The sequence below is a fragment of the Nerophis ophidion genome, linkage group LG17 (assembly GCF_033978795.1).
Source record: "Nerophis ophidion isolate RoL-2023_Sa linkage group LG17, RoL_Noph_v1.0, whole genome shotgun sequence".
NCBI lineage: Eukaryota > Metazoa > Chordata > Actinopteri > Syngnathiformes > Syngnathidae > Nerophis > Nerophis ophidion.
Window position 1 is genome coordinate 36,555,537 of NC_084627.1, and position 17,606 is coordinate 36,573,142.

At 41.4% G+C, this 17,606-nt stretch overlaps 1 protein-coding gene across 2 annotated transcripts in view; it reads right to left on the minus strand.

The window, feature by feature from the left end:
- mapkap1 (MAPK associated protein 1) overlaps positions 1–10,951 on the minus strand; it is a 55,414-nt gene extending 44,463 nt beyond the window's left edge. Inside the window, exons 1-2 of one of the 2 annotated variants that reach the window (XM_061876873.1) lie at positions 10,740–10,951; positions 3,243–3,717 (exon numbers count right to left, since the gene is read on the minus strand). In XM_061876873.1, the coding sequence (XP_061732857.1) occupies positions 3,243–3,525 (283 nt within the window). In that variant the 5' untranslated portion in view covers positions 3,526–3,717; positions 10,740–10,951. The remainder of the gene's footprint in view (positions 1–3,242; positions 3,718–10,739) is intronic. The other variant, XM_061876874.1, reaches the window with a different exon arrangement.
- Between the last annotated feature and the right edge of the window lie 6,655 nt (positions 10,952–17,606).

The window sequence follows — 17,606 nt, forward strand, 5'->3', positions numbered from 1 at the left end:
GTCGAGGCGGCTGATTGGAGCTGTGGCCGCAAGGTTGTTGGTGCCTGTCGTGGCGGTAATCCCAGAACCCGTTGGTGGACACCAGCAGTGAGGGATGCCGTCAAGCTGAAGAAGGAGTCCTATCGGGTTCTTTTGGCTCATAGGACTCCGGAGGCAGTGGACGGGTACCGACGGGCCAAGCGGTGTGCAGCTTTAGCGGTAGCCGAGGCAAAAACTCGGACATGGGAAGAGTTCGGGGAAGCCATGGAAAACGACTTCCGGATGGCTTCGAAGCGATTCTGGACCACCATACGGCGCCTCAGGAAGGGGAAGCAGTGCACTATCAACACCGTGTATGGTGCGGATGGTGTTCTGCTGACTTCGACTGCGGATGTTGTGGATCGGTGGAGGGAATACTTCGAAGACCTCCTCAATCCCACCAACACGTCTTTCTTTGAGGAAGCGGTGCCTGGGGAATCTGTAGTGGACTCTCCTATTTCTGGGGCTGAGGTCGCTGAGGTAGTTAAAAAGCTCCTCGGCGGCAAGGCCCCGGGGGTGGATGAGATCCGCCCGGAGTTCCTTAAGGCTCTGGATGCTGTGGGGCTGTCTTGGTTGACAAGACTCTGCAGCATCGCGTGGACATCGGGGGCGGTACCTCTGGATTGGCAGACCGGGGTGGTGGTCCCTCTCTTTAAGAAGGGGGACCGGAGGGTGTGTTCCAACTATCGTGGGATCACACTCCTCAGCCTTCCCGGTAAGGTTTATTCAGGTGTACTGGAGAGGAGGCTTCGCCGGATAGTCGAACCTCGGATTCAGGAGGAACAGTGTGGTTTTCGTCCTGGTCGTGGAACTGTGGACCAGCTCTATACTCTCGGCAGGGTTCTTGAGGGTGCATGGGAGTTTGCCCAACCAGTCTACATGTGCTTTGTGGACTTGGAGAAGGCATTCGACCGTGTCCCTCGGGAAGTCCTGTGGGGAGTGCTCAGAGAGTATGGGGTATCGGAATGTCTTATTGTGGCAGTCCGCTCCCTGTATGATCAGTGTCAGAGCTTGGTCCGCATTGCTGGCAGTAAGTCGGACACGTTTCCAGTGAAGGTTGGACTCCGCCAAGGCTGTCCTTTGTCACCGATTCTGTTCATAACTTTTATGGACAGAATTTCTAGGCGCAGTCAAGGCGTTGAGGGGTTCCGGTTTGGTGGCCACGGGATTAGGTCTCTGCTTTTTGCAGATGATGTAGTCCTGATGGCTTCATCTGGCCGGGATCTTCAGCTCTCACTGGATCGGTTCGCAGCCGAGTGTGAAGCGACTGGAATGAGAATCAGCACCTCCAAGTCCGAGTCCATGGTTCTCGCCCGGAAAAGGGTGGAGTGCCATCTCCGGGTTGGGGAGGAGACCCTGCCCCAAGTGGAGGAGTTCAAGTACCTAGGAGTCTTGTTCACGAGTGGGGGAAGAGTGGATCGTGAGATCGACAGGCGGATCGGTGCGGCGTCTTCAGTAATGCGGACGTTGTATCGATCCGTTGTGGTGAAGAAGGAGCTGAGCCGGAAGGCAAAGCTCTCAATTTACCGGTCGATCTACGTTCCCATCCTCACCTATGGTCATGAGCTTTGGGTCATGACCGAAAGGATAAGATCACGGGTACAAGCGGCCGAAATGAGTTTCCTCCGCCGGGTGGCGGGGCTCTCCCTTAGAGATAGGGTGAGAAGCTCTGCCATCCGGGAGGAGCTCAACGTAAAGCCGCTGCTCCTCCACATCGAGAGGAGCCAGATGAGGTGGTTCGGGCATCTGGTCAGGATGCCACCCGAACGCCTCCCTAGGGATGTGTTTAGGGCACGTCCAGCTGGTAGGAGGCCGCGGGGAAGACCCAGGAACCGTTGGAAAGACTATGTCTCCCGGCTGGCCTGGGAACGCCTCGGGATCCCCCGGGAAGAGCTAGACGAAGTGGCTGGAGATAGGGAAGTCTGGGCTTCCCTGCTTAGACTGCTGCCCCCGCGACCCGACCTCGGATAAGCGGAAGATGATGGATGGATGGAAGGATGGTTGAGCGGAACTTTTTTAGCCCAGCACCACTTACAGCTAAATGTTGTCTCTTTTCATCGCATAATTACACAGTATTTTGGACATCTGTGTTGCTGAATCTTTTGCAATTTGTTCAATTAATAATGGAGACTTTAAAGAAGAATGCTGTTGGTGGAAAGCGGTGGATTGCAGCTGCCTTTAGCAACTGAAACACTGCCAGTGTTTCTTTGTTTGTTGTGAAGCTTTAGCGAAAATTTTTCTCTATCACATGTCAACCAAAAAGTTTTTGGATGAGAAAATTGTGATATTAAGTCGGCTCTTACCGGAGACTTGTGCGGAGTTAGCGTCCTCCTGCAGCAGCTATCATCTTGGCTCCTCCATTGGTTTAATTCTCTCAGAGACACCGGCGGTCACCGCACCCCTCCGACTTTCAGGTACAACCATATAATCTCACTAAAACACTATTAACACAATAAACAGATAAGAAATTTTCCAAAAATATCCTAGTAAATGTGTCTAATAACATCTGAATCGCTCCCACTGCATTCACCTTTTTTTTTGTTTTTCCTAGTGCTTCACTCTAACTTTCCTCATCCACGAATCTTTTATCCTAGCTCAAATTAATGGGGAACTTGTCGCTTTCTCAGTCAGAATCGCTAGCGCTGCTGGTGTCTATGATTGTAAACAATGTGAGGATGTGAGGAGCCGTCACACCCGTGACGTCAAGCGCACATCGGCTTCTACTTCCGGTAAAGGCAAGGCTTTTTTATTAGCGACCAAAAGTTGCGAACTTTATCATCGATGATCTGTACTAAATCCTTTCATTTAAAATATGGCAATATTGCAAAATGATCAAGTATGACACATAGAATGGACCTGCTATCCCCGTTTAAATAAGAACATCTCATTTCAATAGGCCTTTAACGTACAATAGCTGAAACTATTATTATATAACGCATACCCAGCCAGGTGTCGTTTTCAAACTATTTGAAATAGCCTTATGTCCAGGGAAATGTCCAAGAAATGTGCTCGTTTTTGTTACTTTCTACAAACCCCAGTTGTATTCTGTGATGACTTCACATTCCTAAACATTGTACAATTGGAAAAACTAGCCCAGATTGGTCACACAAACCCTTCAACAGCTATACATTAGGACTTGAATGTGCCCTTGCTTTAGCAAACAAACAAACAAAAAAAAACAAAAAACCCTGTCCAAATTGGGCGGTCCATTAAAAAGGGCCTACCTGTGTTGGAGCGTCGACGGATACCAAAGTCCCAGCTGGAGGTAATGTCCATAGACTGGGAGAGGTCACAAGTGTGACTGTCTGTCATTGTGCTGACTCCCTCACTTAAAGAATCTAAAGTTACTGAACCACTTGTGCTGCCAGGTACCAGGGCCAGCTGGCACTTCTCCAAATCCACATCCTGGTCGATTAGAACCATCTCACACATCCCTGTGTCATCACTGGTTACATGAGATTGTCTGATGTGGGCCAGAATAATGCCTGGATTGTCCAAAAAGGCCATTGCGTCACCTTGGTGAAGACGGAGTTCAGTTAGGTATTGGTTGTCTTTGTCGATCCCACTTGCCTATCACATCATAGGTCCCCTTTTAACTAGATGAGAACGTAGAAGGTGTGGAAACGTGAAAAGCAATTGTTATTTCCATTTTCCTTTCTTGATTTTTGCTCTGCTCCAAGACAGGAACACAGCAGATAACTGTTGAGACAGAAATGGATATTCATTAAGCAAAAAGTAACGACACATCAGATACAAAACACATTACACAAACACATCTGACGAGTTTGTCAGGAAACGAGTTGTCTCTTGGTTAATTGTTATAGATACTTGGGGTAGCGAACGACTACCTTATAACTAGAGATCAAAACAACTTAGTTTTTCCAAGCATGAAAAGGAAGAAAATTACTGTGGAGAAGGAGAAGAAGCAAAAGCAAAAGATGAAAAAAAAGGAGAAGCAGCTGCAATGAATATCCCATTCTTCCATTTTCTACCGCTTGTCCCTTTTGGGGTCGCTGGAGCCTAGCTCAGCTGCATCCGGGCGGAAGGCGGGGTACACCCTCGACAAGTCGCCACCTCATCGCAGCTGCAATGAATATATTTATATAAATATTTTCACCAGAAAATATATCAAGATATACCATATTTTTCGGACTATAAGTCACAGTTTTTTTTTCATAGTTTGGCCGGGGGTGCGACTTATACTCAGGAGCGGCTTATGTGTGGAATTATTAACACATTAACGTAAAATATCAAATAATATTATTTAGCTCATTCACGTAAGAGACTAGACGTATAAGATTTCATGGGATTTAGCGATCAGGAGTGACAGGTTGTTTGGTAAACGTATAGCATGTTCTATAAATGATAAATAAATAAATGATAAATGGGTTGTACTTGTATAGCGCTTTTCTACCTTCAAGGTACTCAAAGCGCTTTGACACTACTTCCACATTTACCCATTCACACACACATTCAAACACTGATGGAGGGAGCTGCCATGCAAGGCGCCAACCAGCACCCATCAGGAGCAAGGGTGAAGTGTCTTGCTCAGGACACAACGGACGTGACGAGGTTGGTTCTAGGTGGGATTTGAACCAGTGACCCTCGGGTTGCGCACGGCCACTCTCCCACTGCGCCACGCCGTCCTATGTGTTATAGTTATTTGAATGTAACGTTAACATACCAGGCACCTTCTCAGTTGGCTATTTATGCGTCATATAACGTACACTTATTCAGCCTGTTGTTCACTATTCTTTATTTATTTTAAATTGCCTTTCAAATGTCTATTCTTGGTGTTGGATTTTATCAAATACATTTCCCCAAAAAATGCGACTTATACTCCAGTGGGACTTATATATGTTTTTTCCTTCTTTATTATGCATTTTCGGCAGGTGCGACTTATATTCCGGAGCGACTTATACTCCGAAGAATACAATATATCGAATATCGAGTAAAAGTAAGAATATATCAAGACACACTTTCTCGTCCATATCGCCCAGCCCTACTGTAGAGTACATGTTCAACATACTGAGGGATAATGCAGTACATTTAGAAAGTATTTACTGTGCTTAATTTTTCCTACATTTTGGAATGTGACTGCCTTATTCCAAAATGAAAATAAAATATTTTCTTCCTCAAAATTCTACAATCATTAACACCCCATTAAAAAAATTGTTTTTATCTTTACAAAATCCTTAAAAATGAAAAACTAAGAAATCACATGCACATAACCATGCATCAGTGGAGATCATTTTAAGACTGCAAGAGAAACTAAGCTTCTCTTAAAATGTAAAAAAAAAAAGCATATGGTCAAATATGTACTTTTATTGACTAAACCAGGGGTGTCCCGGGCCGAAAGTCCTTGACATTAAATTGTGTTCTCATTATTTCTCATAGCGTCACAGTAGGGCTGGGCGATAAATCCTAATGCTCGATATATCGCGGGTTTGTGTCTGTGCGATATAGAAAATGACCATATCGGGATATTGGAGTATACATTCTCACGCAGTTGCTTTTAGCTGCGGGCATTCAACTGCATGCATTTCCCACTCTTTCTTGTCTCTCCTTCTTACAGAGACATGAAAAACAAGCGCACCTTCTTACATACATCACGCGTGCAACGTCACACGCCCTCCCTGAGCAGACAGGTAGCTACATGGGTAACATTAGCTGTGATGCTAACGTTGCGTTGCGAGTTGTAATACGAGAGAAAGAAGGTGCGAATCTGGTAAAAAATGGAGGAAGAATTACATTTTTTTGTATTTAGTGTATTAGATTCTGCAACTAGTGTTTGGATCCCACTGTACGCAATATCTGAAGAGCTTGGAAAAAAGCATTTCACTGTGGTGTAGTCTGCATGTGACAAACTAAAACTTGAACCTTGACTCAATTCCCAAGAAAAAACAGCACTGGTTCCTTCGTCTTGTGGTGGTTTGGCTTCCAGCGGGAATATGTTGAACAATTATGTAGCAGCACTGCTAATTTATAGCATTATCTGAAAAGTCACCCGCTAGAGAATGAAGAGTGCTTGAAACTGCATTTGGACATCTCCATTCGGTGCCACACCAAGAAAATGCCAAAGCAGCAATTTCCACATCAACACCGTATGAAAAAAAAAATCAACAACACAAGGAAATAACGTCTGCAGGAACCTACCAAAGAGCTAAGGACATATACTATTTGAGTTCCTATTATGCAGCTCATTTTTATTTGACAGTTATTGAAATATCTTGTGTGACATCATGCACAAGAGTGCACTTTATTTATTTTAAACTATTTTAGTGGCGTTCTGTACAAAAAGTGCACTTTAATTTAGTGTTGTTTTGATATGTCATCTTAGTGACATCATGCACAAAAGTGCACTAATAGCTTGTTTTTTTAAAATGTCTCTGACAATCTTGCACTTTGTGTTTTGAAAATGACATGAATGTTTGTGCCACTGCTTAATAACTGTTTAATAAATACAGTTTTGGTCATTTGACTTACTTGTGATTTCCCTCTCTGCATGAAAAGTTTAAATTGAGCATATATTAATGCAGTATGAACAAGAATGTTTTAATGTAGACACATTGAATCATCTTACTGCTGTGATTATATGCAACAAGTGTTCATTCAAGGCTAAAGCAAAAAATATCGCAATATATATCGTGCATCGTGACATGGCCTAAAAAATATCGAGATAATAATAAAAGGCCATATCGCCGAGCCCTAATTCACAGTGGTAAATTTTTCCTACATTTTGGAATGTGACTGCCTTTTTTCAAAATGGAATACATGTATTTTCTTCCTCAAAATTCTAGGAACAATAGCACCTCATTTTAAAAAAAAAGGTTTTTTATGTTTACAAAATCCTTAAAAATGAAAAACTAAGAAATCACATGCACATAACTATTCATCAGTGAAGATCATATTAAGACTGCAAGGGAAACTAAGCTTCTCCTAAAATGTCCAAAAAAAACAAATGGTCAAACATGTACTTTTATTGAACCAGGGCTGTCCCGGGCCGAAAGCCCTTGACATTAAAATGTGTTCTCATTCATTCTCATAGTGTCACAGTGTACTAAACAGTGTTGAACTTGAGCAGCTTTGGCTGCTGAGCGTCTCTGGAAGTGTATGACGAGTGGGCTTGGATGAAGTCTCTTATGTCCAATTACGTATTTTTTTCTATGCCAGTCCAACACAACACACATTTGAGAGGATTTCAGGGGATGGATCGCAGTAATGTATCGATACCAGAATTTCAGTATTCGATACTAATACCTGTGAATTTCCACAGAGAATAGAAAGAAAGTCAGCAGCATCGCACAAAGCTCAAGATCACCCACGTCACTCTATGTTTTGCCCCTCTACCTTCATTGAAATGGTTCAGGTATCTTAAAAGCAAAACAAACAAAAAACAGCTTCTCCTCACGCGTTGTAACCACCATCGTATCTTTTACAGTGTTTACGTATCTCACTTATCTTTCAAATACTTTCATCTTGTTTTCTCTTATTTGTTACTTATTGTTTATTTTTAATGATAAAGAATCTCATTCTTTCTTGACACTTACTATTAATTTACTTACCTGCAATTTGCAGTGGAACCTCGATTCACAATTTGCATCCTTTTCGGTTTACAAATGTTTACATGGCGCTAAATATGCCTCTTTGTGGAGACCATGTCTCGGCGTACGAAGGCTTGATATTATTTACTTGTTATGGAGTGCTAATCAGGAATGTTTGGTCACTGCCTGACTGCAAGCTAATCAATACTAACACGCTATCTAGGCTAGCTGCACATACATTTTGTATCCTTAAGCCTCGTTTTTAGTTATTTGAGCTCATTTAATTTCCTTTACTTATGCCCTCTTTGTATTAGGTTTATTTTTCCCATGTTTCATGACACATTATCTGTATGTAATATTGGCTGCATTTCAGATAGTTGTTAGTGTGCCAAGTTGTTCCAGACCACAGCGAACGTTAGCCAGCTTGCAGAGATTGTATTAAATCCATTCAAAGAAGATAGCCTGTCGTTTCCTTTAACTTGGACACACACAACTATATCTTTGGTAACTCTACAAACACCGTTTCCACATGAGTTGGGAAATTGTGTTGGATGTAAATATAAACGGAATACAATGATTTGCAAATCCTTTTCAACCCATATTCAGTTGAATGCACTACAAAGACAAGATATTTGATGTTCAAACTCATAAACTTTTTTTTTTTTGCAAACTATAATTAACTTATAATTTCATGGCTGCAACACGTGCCAAAGTAGTTCAGAAAGGGCATGTTCACCACTGTGTTACATCACATTTTCTTTTAACAACACTCAATAAACGTTTGGGAACTGAGGAAACTAATTGTTGAAGCTTTGAAAGTGGAATTATTTACCATTCATGCTTGAGTTGTTCAACAGTGCGGGGTCTCCGCTGTCGTATTTTACGCTTCATAATGCGCCACACATTTTCAATGGGAGACAGGTCTGGACTGCAGGCGGGCCAGGAAAGTACCCTCACTCTTTTACTACAAAGCCACGCTATTGTAACACGTCGCTTGGCATTGTCTTGCTGAAATAACCAGGGGCGTCCATGATAACGTTGCTTGGATGACAACATATGTTGCTCCAAAACCTGTATGAACCTTTCAGTATTAATGGTGCCTTCACAGATGTGTAAGTTACCCATGCCTTGGGCACTAATACACCCCCATACCATCACAGATGCTGGCTTTTCAACTTTGCGCCTATAACAATCCGGATGGTTATTTTCCTCTTTGTTCCGGAGGACACCACGTCCACAGTTTCAAAATACTATTTGACTCGTCAGACCACAGAACACGTTTCCACTTTGCATCAGTCCATCTTAGATGAGCTCGGGCCCAGCGAAGCCGGCGGCGTTCCTTGGTGTTGTTGATAAATGGCATTCGCTTTGCATAGTAGAGTTTTAACTTGCATTTACAGATGTAGCGACCAACTGTAGTTACTGACAGTGGTTTTCTGAAGTGTTCCTGAGCCCATATGGTGATATCCTTTACACACTGATGTCGGTTTTTGATGCAGTACCGCCTGAGGGATCAAAGGTCTGTAATATAATCGCTTACTTACAGTGATTTCTCCAGATTCTCTGAACCTTTTGATGATTTTACAGACCGTAGGTGGTAAAATCCCTAAATTCCTTGCAATAGCTCGTTGAGAAATGTTGTTCTAAAACTTTTTGACAATTTGCTTACGAATTGATGACCCTCACCCCATCCTTGTGTGTGAATTACTTAGCAATTCATGGAAGCTGCTTTTATACCCAATCATGGCACCCAACTTTTCCCAATTAGCCTGCACAGCTGTGGGATGTTCCATATAAGTGTTTAATGAGCATTCCTCACCTTCATCAGTATTTATTGCCACCTTTCCCAACTTCTTTGTCACGTATTGCTGGCATCAAATTCTAAAGTTAATAATTATTTGCAAAAAAAAATGTTTATCAGTTTGAACATCAAATATGTTGTCTTTGTAGCATATTCATCGGAACATGGCTTGAAAATGATTTGCAAATCATTGTATTCCGTTTATATTTACATCCAACACAATTTCCCAACTCATATGGAAACGGGGTTTGTAAGACAGTCATTTCCAGGAGTTATCTAACCTTCTGAAAAGCTTTACTAATGTTTTCCAATGTGGGAAAAATGTGTATAATAAATATTACATTTCAACATTTCTGTCAACAAAGATTTGCTTCAGCATGCGAAACATAGTAATTTTGATAGTAGGCTAATATAGCTAATTAGTCACATCATGTGTTGCCATCATTATAACACTTATATAAGTATTTAAATTTTTTTAGCCGCTCCAGACAGATTACTTTTTTGTATTTTTGTTCCCAATATGGCTCTTTCAACATTTTCGGCCGGCGACGCCTGTACAAGTTTGAGTACCACTGTGTTGAAAGTAACGTTCTATATCGTTGTTGCTATTTTTATAATATTTTTTTAAAAATCACACCTACCCCTTGGCATACCTTCAAGTACCCCAAGGGGTACGCGTACCCCCATTTGAGAACCACTGATGTAAAACAGTGTTAAAAATAAAACCATCACAAGCATTCTGATTTTGCATAAAGTTAAGTTAGGTTAAATGAAATTACGAGTATTATTTATGTTAAGGTATATCAAAAATAATTTGAGCAAAATGTAATAGAAATATTGACGTGAGGCCCTCCAGCAGTACTCGTGTTGTTCATGTAGAAATTAATTGCCCACCCCTGGTTTAGATCTATTATGTTCCATACATCCATTTTTCTACCGCTTGTCCCTTTTTTGGGGTCGCTGGAGCCTATCTCAGCTGCATTCAGGCGGAAGTCGGTGTAAACCCTGTATAAGTCGCCCCATCATGACATCCATCCATCCATTTCCTACTGCTTATTCCCTTTGGGGTCGCAGGTGGTGCTGGAGCCTATCTCAGCTGCATTCGGGCGGAAGGCGGCGTACACCCTGGACAAGTCGCCACCTCATCGCAGATCTGTTATATTGTAACAAGACATTCTGGGTCGAGGGAAAGCTCAAAGGGCGTCGTACTTTCTCCATTTCGGACACCAACAAGGAGATATTACTTTTGTTTGGCGTGTTGTACTTGTACGTAAAGCTTGTTAAAAAAACATGTTATTTACGTCGCAGTCTAGTGAAGTGGGAATTGAACACAGTTCAGTACATAATGTCATGTCAACAACAAATAATTGGGTTACCTTGTTTCTGTTGGACGCGGCACTCCACTGTTGATCTGCAACTGTTTTCTACAATTAATTTGATGATTTTCTTCAAAACACATCTGATTAAGAGAAGAAATGCTATGATTTGGTCATGTGAACCAGGCTACTGTGATGCTACCGCTAACAGCTGCTTCTTCTTCGTTGACCGGAAATGCTACATTAGCTTCCTGTCGCAGCACTGCCATCTTTTGGTGGGGAGGATCGGACTCTGCCGTCACATGCTGTTCAGTCAAAACAAATAAGTAGATACACGGGGTTTAATCTGCATTTAATCACAGATGCAGTAAGCATATAAAATATTTGTTTAAAAGGACAATAGGATAGAAATTAATCTTGGATATAAAGATGCTCATGGAGATATTTATTACTTCCTAGTAGGCCTGTTAAAGTTTACGCGTTAATGCATGTTAATATATGTTATATTGTTACTTAAAATTTGGTCAGAGGCCGAAAGCCGACTGCATGTAAAAAGTAATACAAACATATATATATATATATATATATATATATATATATACATCGATTCGAATACGTTGTGCGATTCAGAATCGATTCTCATTTAAAAAAACAAAAAACGATATATATATATTTTTTTAATATATCCAACAAAGCACTACACAGCAATACCATAACAATGCAATCCAATTCCAAAATCAAACCTGACCCAGCAACACTCAGAACTGCAATAAACAGAGCAATTGAGAGGAGACACAAACACGACACAGAACAAACCAAAAGTAGTGAAACAAAAACAAATATTATCAACAACAGTATCAATATTAGTTACAATTTCAGCATAGCAGTGATTAAAAATCCCTCATTGACATTATCATTAGACATTTATAAATATAAATAGTGTAAATAGTGTCACAGTGGCTTACACTTGCATCGCATCTCATAAGCTTGACAACACACTGTGTCCAATATTGTCACATAGATAAAATAAGTCATATTTTTGGTTCGGTTAATAGTTAAAACAAATGTACATTATTGAAATCAGTTGATACATTGTCCTTTACAATGATAAAATATATATTTTTTAAATCTACTACTCTGCTTGCATGTCAGCAGACTGGGGTAGATCCTGCTGAAATCCTATGTATTGAATGAATACAGAATCGTTTTGTATGGGAAAAATATCGTTTTGGATCGAGAACCGAAAAAATTGATATATTATCGAATAGTGACCCCAAGAATCGATATTGAATCGAATCGTGGAACACCCAAAGATTTTCAGCCATAATATACATATATATATATATATATATATATATATATATATATATATATATATATATATATATATACACATTTTCTACCGCTTATTCCCCTTGGGGTCGCTGTTGCCTATCTCAGCTACAATCGGGCAGAAGGTGGATACACCCTGGACAAGTCGCCACCTCATCGCAGGGCCAACACAGATAGACAGATAACATTCACACTCACATTCACACACTAGGGCCAATTTAGTGCATACTTGCCAATCTTTCAAGGAATTTAATCCCCCTGAAGGGCAGGGAAAACGGCGAAACAGGCTTGTTTTCATCCCTACAAGCTTGTTTCGCAGGTTACCTTGTCCTTTGGGGATTTAAACCCCCTGAAGGATAGGGAAATCGGCGAAACAGGCTATTTTTCATCCCTACAAGTTTATTTCGCAGGTTTCTCTGCTCTTTCAGAAGGATTAAATCCCCTGTAGGGCAGGGAAACCTGAGAAACAGGCTCATAGGGATGAAATAGCTTCTATGTTTTTTCGTGACCCCAAGAATCAATATTGAATCGAATCGTGGAACACCCAAAGATTTGCAGCCCTAATATATATATATATATATATCCATCCATTTCTACCGCTTATTCCCTTTGGGGTCGCTGGTGCCTACAATCGGGCTGATGGTGGATACACCCTGGACAAGTCGCCACCTCATCGCAGGGCCAACACACATAGACAGACAACATTCACACTCACATTCACACACTAGGGCCAATTTAGTGCATACCTGCCAATCCTTCAGGGGATTTAATCCCTCTGAAGGGCAGGGAAAATGGCGAAACAGGCTTGTTTTCATCCCTACAAGCTTGTTTCGCAGGTTACCTTGTCCTTTGGGGATTTAAACCCCCTGAAGGATAGGGAAATCAGCGAAACAGGCTATTTTTCATCCCTACAAGCTTATTTTGCAGGTTTGTCTGCTCTTTCAGAAGGATTAAATCCCCTGAAGAGCAGGGAAACCTGCGAAACAGGCTCATAGGGATGAAATAGCTTCTATGTTTTTTCGTGACCCCAAGAATCAATATTGAATCGAATCGTGGAACACCCAAAGATTTGCAGCCCTAATATATATATATCCATCCATTTCTACCGCTTATTCCCTTTGGGGTCGCTGGTGCCTACAATCGGGCTGATGGTGGATACACCCTGGACAAGTCGCCACCTCATCGCAGGGCCAACACACATAGACAGACAACATTCACACTCACATTCACACACTAGGGCCAATTTAGTGCATACCTGCCAATCCTTCAGGGGATTTAATCCCCCTGAAGGGCAGGGAAAATGGCGAAACAGGCTTGTTTTCATCCCTACAAGCTTGTTTCGCAGGTTACCCTGTCCTTTGGGGATTTAAACCCCCTGAAGGATAGGGAAATCATCGAAACAGGCTATTTTTCATCCCTACAAGCTTATTTCGCAGGTGTGTCTGCTCTTTCAGAAGGATTAAATCCCCTGAAGAGCAGGGAAACCTGCGAAACAGGCTAATAGGGATGAAATAGCTTCTGTGTTTTTATTCCTGACCTAATATATAATTATCTATTTTTCCATCCATCTTCTTCCTCTTATCCGAGTTCTGGTTGCGGGGGTAGCAGCCTAAGCAGGGAAGCCGAGACTTTCTTCTTCCCGGGGGATCCCTAGGCTTTCCCAGGCCAGCCTGCATGGAGTCGTAGTCTACCCAACGTGTCCTGGGTCTTCCCCGTGACCTCCTACTGGTCGGACTACCCTAAACATTTAGGTTTTTATTTTAAACCTGCAAGGTACAGTGAGTAGGGCGACCATGCCACTGCCAGTACTAAACTTCAGTGTGTTAGATTAATGATAGTGTGTATTTAAAGTCATTAGCAGAAAAACTGTGCAGGGAATATAAAAAAGATTTAGTACTGGTATGGTATATTTTTTTCGAAAAGTCTAATCTCCCCTGTTGAAAACCTCTGGTCAATGGTAACTACATACATAGAGAAACTCTAACTCTCTAATAAATATGCCTTGTTTCCATCCATCCATCCATTTTCTACCGCTTATTCCCTTTTGGGGTCGCTGGTGCCTATTTCAGCTACAATCGGGCGGAATGCCTTGTTTCCTTCCTTGAAATCCAAGTCAACCGGCAAAGAGAAAACCATTAATGAGCATATCTCAGAATGTGTGCGAGATAAGGATAGTAATGATTGTTATGTTTTTTTTCCCCCTCAAGAACAATGCTCACTAGCGGATGCATTTTACATTAATTAAATATGGGCAATATCGATATGCGGATTAAAAAGACTTGATGACAAAAGCCAGTTTCACTCAACTTTTTAACATGACGCTAAAACAGGGGTGTCAAGCTCATTTTAGCTCAGGGGCGGCATGGAGGAAAATCTGTGCACACGTGGGGCGGACTATTAAAATAATGGCATTAAAGACTAAAAATAAACTTCGGATTGTATTCTTTGTTTTACTTTGGCCAAAAATATACAACACAACAAACACATTCTGAAAATAGTAAAATAAAAATATAGAAAAAAAATACCGGCAGCAGTAAAGATTAGATCCATGAAGGAAAGAAGAAAGTGAAAGAATGTTTATAACTGAATAAATTTACATATGCATAAAAATGTGTTTTCTTTTGTATATATATATTTTTTAATGAATTAAGTAACGTTTATAACAGGGGTCTCAAACTCTATTTACCTGGGGGCCACTGGATGCAGAGTCTGGGTGAGGCTGGGCCGCAAGAAAAGATTTCTTGAAAAAATGTTGCATACTCCTCAGCATGTCTAGTTGTATAATGACGTTTCAAATTGTATCCCTCAAGCACCGCAACTTTCTCTGTGCAAATAAGACACGTCAGGGTGCTCAACAAAGAAATATTGCATCTCCCTCTTTTCCTGGAATTGTCTTTGCTCATCACGAAAAAGACATGTCTGGGGTTGTGGAATATATTTGTATTTAGCAGACATATGGAGAATAATGTTATTTCCGCAATGTGTGTCGTTCCGCTTTCCTCCCTTACAGCAACACGGCAGTCAGCGGATAATGGCGAGCGCAAAAAAGTGACTGCTTCCGAAGAGTTATCCTGTTATATATAAATATATGTAGTGTTCATCATGTGAGGTAATGCAAATTAAACAATAAATAAAAACAAATAACGTTTTGAGTTGGTCCAGGTTATCGGGGACTGTTATTACTGACGGACAGGTTTCACAGTGTGACTGCAGCCAGGCACGTAAGAAAACCCTTGTCTCCATCGCTTTCACTCATTTGCCACTTTTCCACTAATGCAGGGGTAGGCAACCCAGAACGTTGAAAGAGCCATTTTGGACCCAAATAACACAACGCTGTCAAGCACCATTCATATAAAACTTGCGGGCCGCACTGACATTGAACTTTCATATTATGGTGGGGGCCGCAAAATAACGTCTCGCAGGCCGCGTGCCTGAGACCCCTGGTTTATAACAACCTTTTTCCAAAACACAATATACAAACCCCGTTTCCATATGAGTTGGGAAATTGTGTTAGATGTAAATATAAACGGAATACAATGATTTGCAAATCCTTTTCAACCCATATTCAGTTGAATATGCTACAAAGACAAGATATTTGATGTTCAAACTGATAAACATTTCTTTTTTTTGCAAATAATCATTAACTTTAGAATTTGATGCCAGCAATACGTGACAAAGTAGTTGGGAAAGGTGGCAATAAATACTGATAAAGTTGAGGAATGCTCATCAAACACTTATTTTGAACATCCCACGGGTGTGCAGGCTAATTGGGAACAGGTGGGCGTCATGATTGGGTATAAAAACAGCTTCCCAAAAAATGTGCACCCCTTTGTCCACAACGGCATGAGCAAATAGTTCAACAGTTTAAGAACAACGTTTCTCTAAGTGCAATTGCAATAAATGTAGGGATTTCAACATCCACTGTATGGTCCATAATATCATCAAAAGTTTCAGAGAATCTGGAGAAATCACTCCACGTAAGCGGCATGGCCGGAAACCAACATTGAATGACCGTGACCTTCGATCCCTCAGACGGCACTGTATCAAAAACCGACATCAATCTCTAAAGGATATCACCACATGGACTCAGGAAGACTTCAGAAAACCACTGTCACTATATAAAGTTTGTCGCTACATCTGTACATCAAGTTAAAGCTCTACTATGCAAAGCAAAAGCCATTTATCAACAACATCCAGGTACGCCGCCGGCTTCTCTGGGCCCGAGATCATCTAAGATGGACTGATGCAAAGTGGAAAAGTGTTCTGTGGTCTGAGGAGTCCACATTTCAAATTGTTTTTGGAAACTATGGACATTTGTGTCCTCGGGAACAAAGAGGAAAAGAACCATCCGGATTGTTATAGGCGCAAAGTTCAAAAGGCAGCATTTGTGATGGTATGGGGGTGAATTAGTGCCCAAGGCATGGGTAACTTACACATCTGTGAAGGCACCATTAATGCTGAAAGGTACATACAAGTTTTGGATCAACATATATAAATCATGGACGCTCCTGCTTATTTCAGCCAGACAATGCCACACCACATGTTACAACAGTGTGGCTTCATAGTAAAAGAGTCCAGGTACTACACTGGCCTGCCTGTAGTCCAGACCTGTCTCCCACTGAAAATTTTGAAGCCTAAAATACGACAAGCGAGACCCCGGACTATGGAACAACTTAAGCTGTACATCAAGCAAGAATGGGAAAGAATTCCACCTGAAAAGCTTCAAAAATGTTTCTCCTCACTTCCCAAACGTTTATTGAGTGTTGTTAAAAGAAAGGGTGATGTAACACAGTGGTGAACATGCCCTTTCCCAACTACTTTGGCACGTGTTGGAGCCATGAAATTCTAAGATAATTTTTATTTGCAAAAAAAAAATAAAGTTTATGAGTTTGAACATCAAATATCTTGTCTTTGTAGTGCATTCAATTCAATATGGGTTGAAAAGCATTTGCAAATCATCGTATTCCATTAATATTTACATCTAACACAATTTCCTCACTCATATAGAAACGGGGTTTGTAGAATGTGAGATATAACAGGATAATGCATAATGCATTATCATTTGTTTTCAAAAAGGTTACAAAAATGTGGCACCCCATTTTTATGGGATTCCTGGGAGCCCATTTTGAAAATTCCTAGCCCCAGCACTGATGGAGTATTGGTGCGTGCAAAACAGCAGCATGTGGCTGTGGCCACGGGGCCGGTTCTAATACTAATCAAATATCCTCCCGGGGGCCATAGATAATTCATTCGCGGGCCGGATTTGGCCCACAGGCCTTGACTTTGACACCACTGCAGTTAGGCAAATTGTTTCGGTCCTCCTGCGAGTCAAAGAGGATGAAGAAACGAACGTCTGGTAGATATAAATGTCGGGTACACGCCCAAACACATTAGCTGAAGTAACTTCATAAGGTTATAAGATCTCCCGTCCAAAGGCAAAACCTAGTCACTCACTTCTAGCTGATTTTGAGAAAACAAAGGAAAACCAATCTATCTTGATGCTGTCTTACAAAGATCTACAAAGTCATCAAACGTATAGATGTTTTCTTGAGCTTTCATTTTCTTGCCTATTGAGCCATGGATTGAATCCGCTCT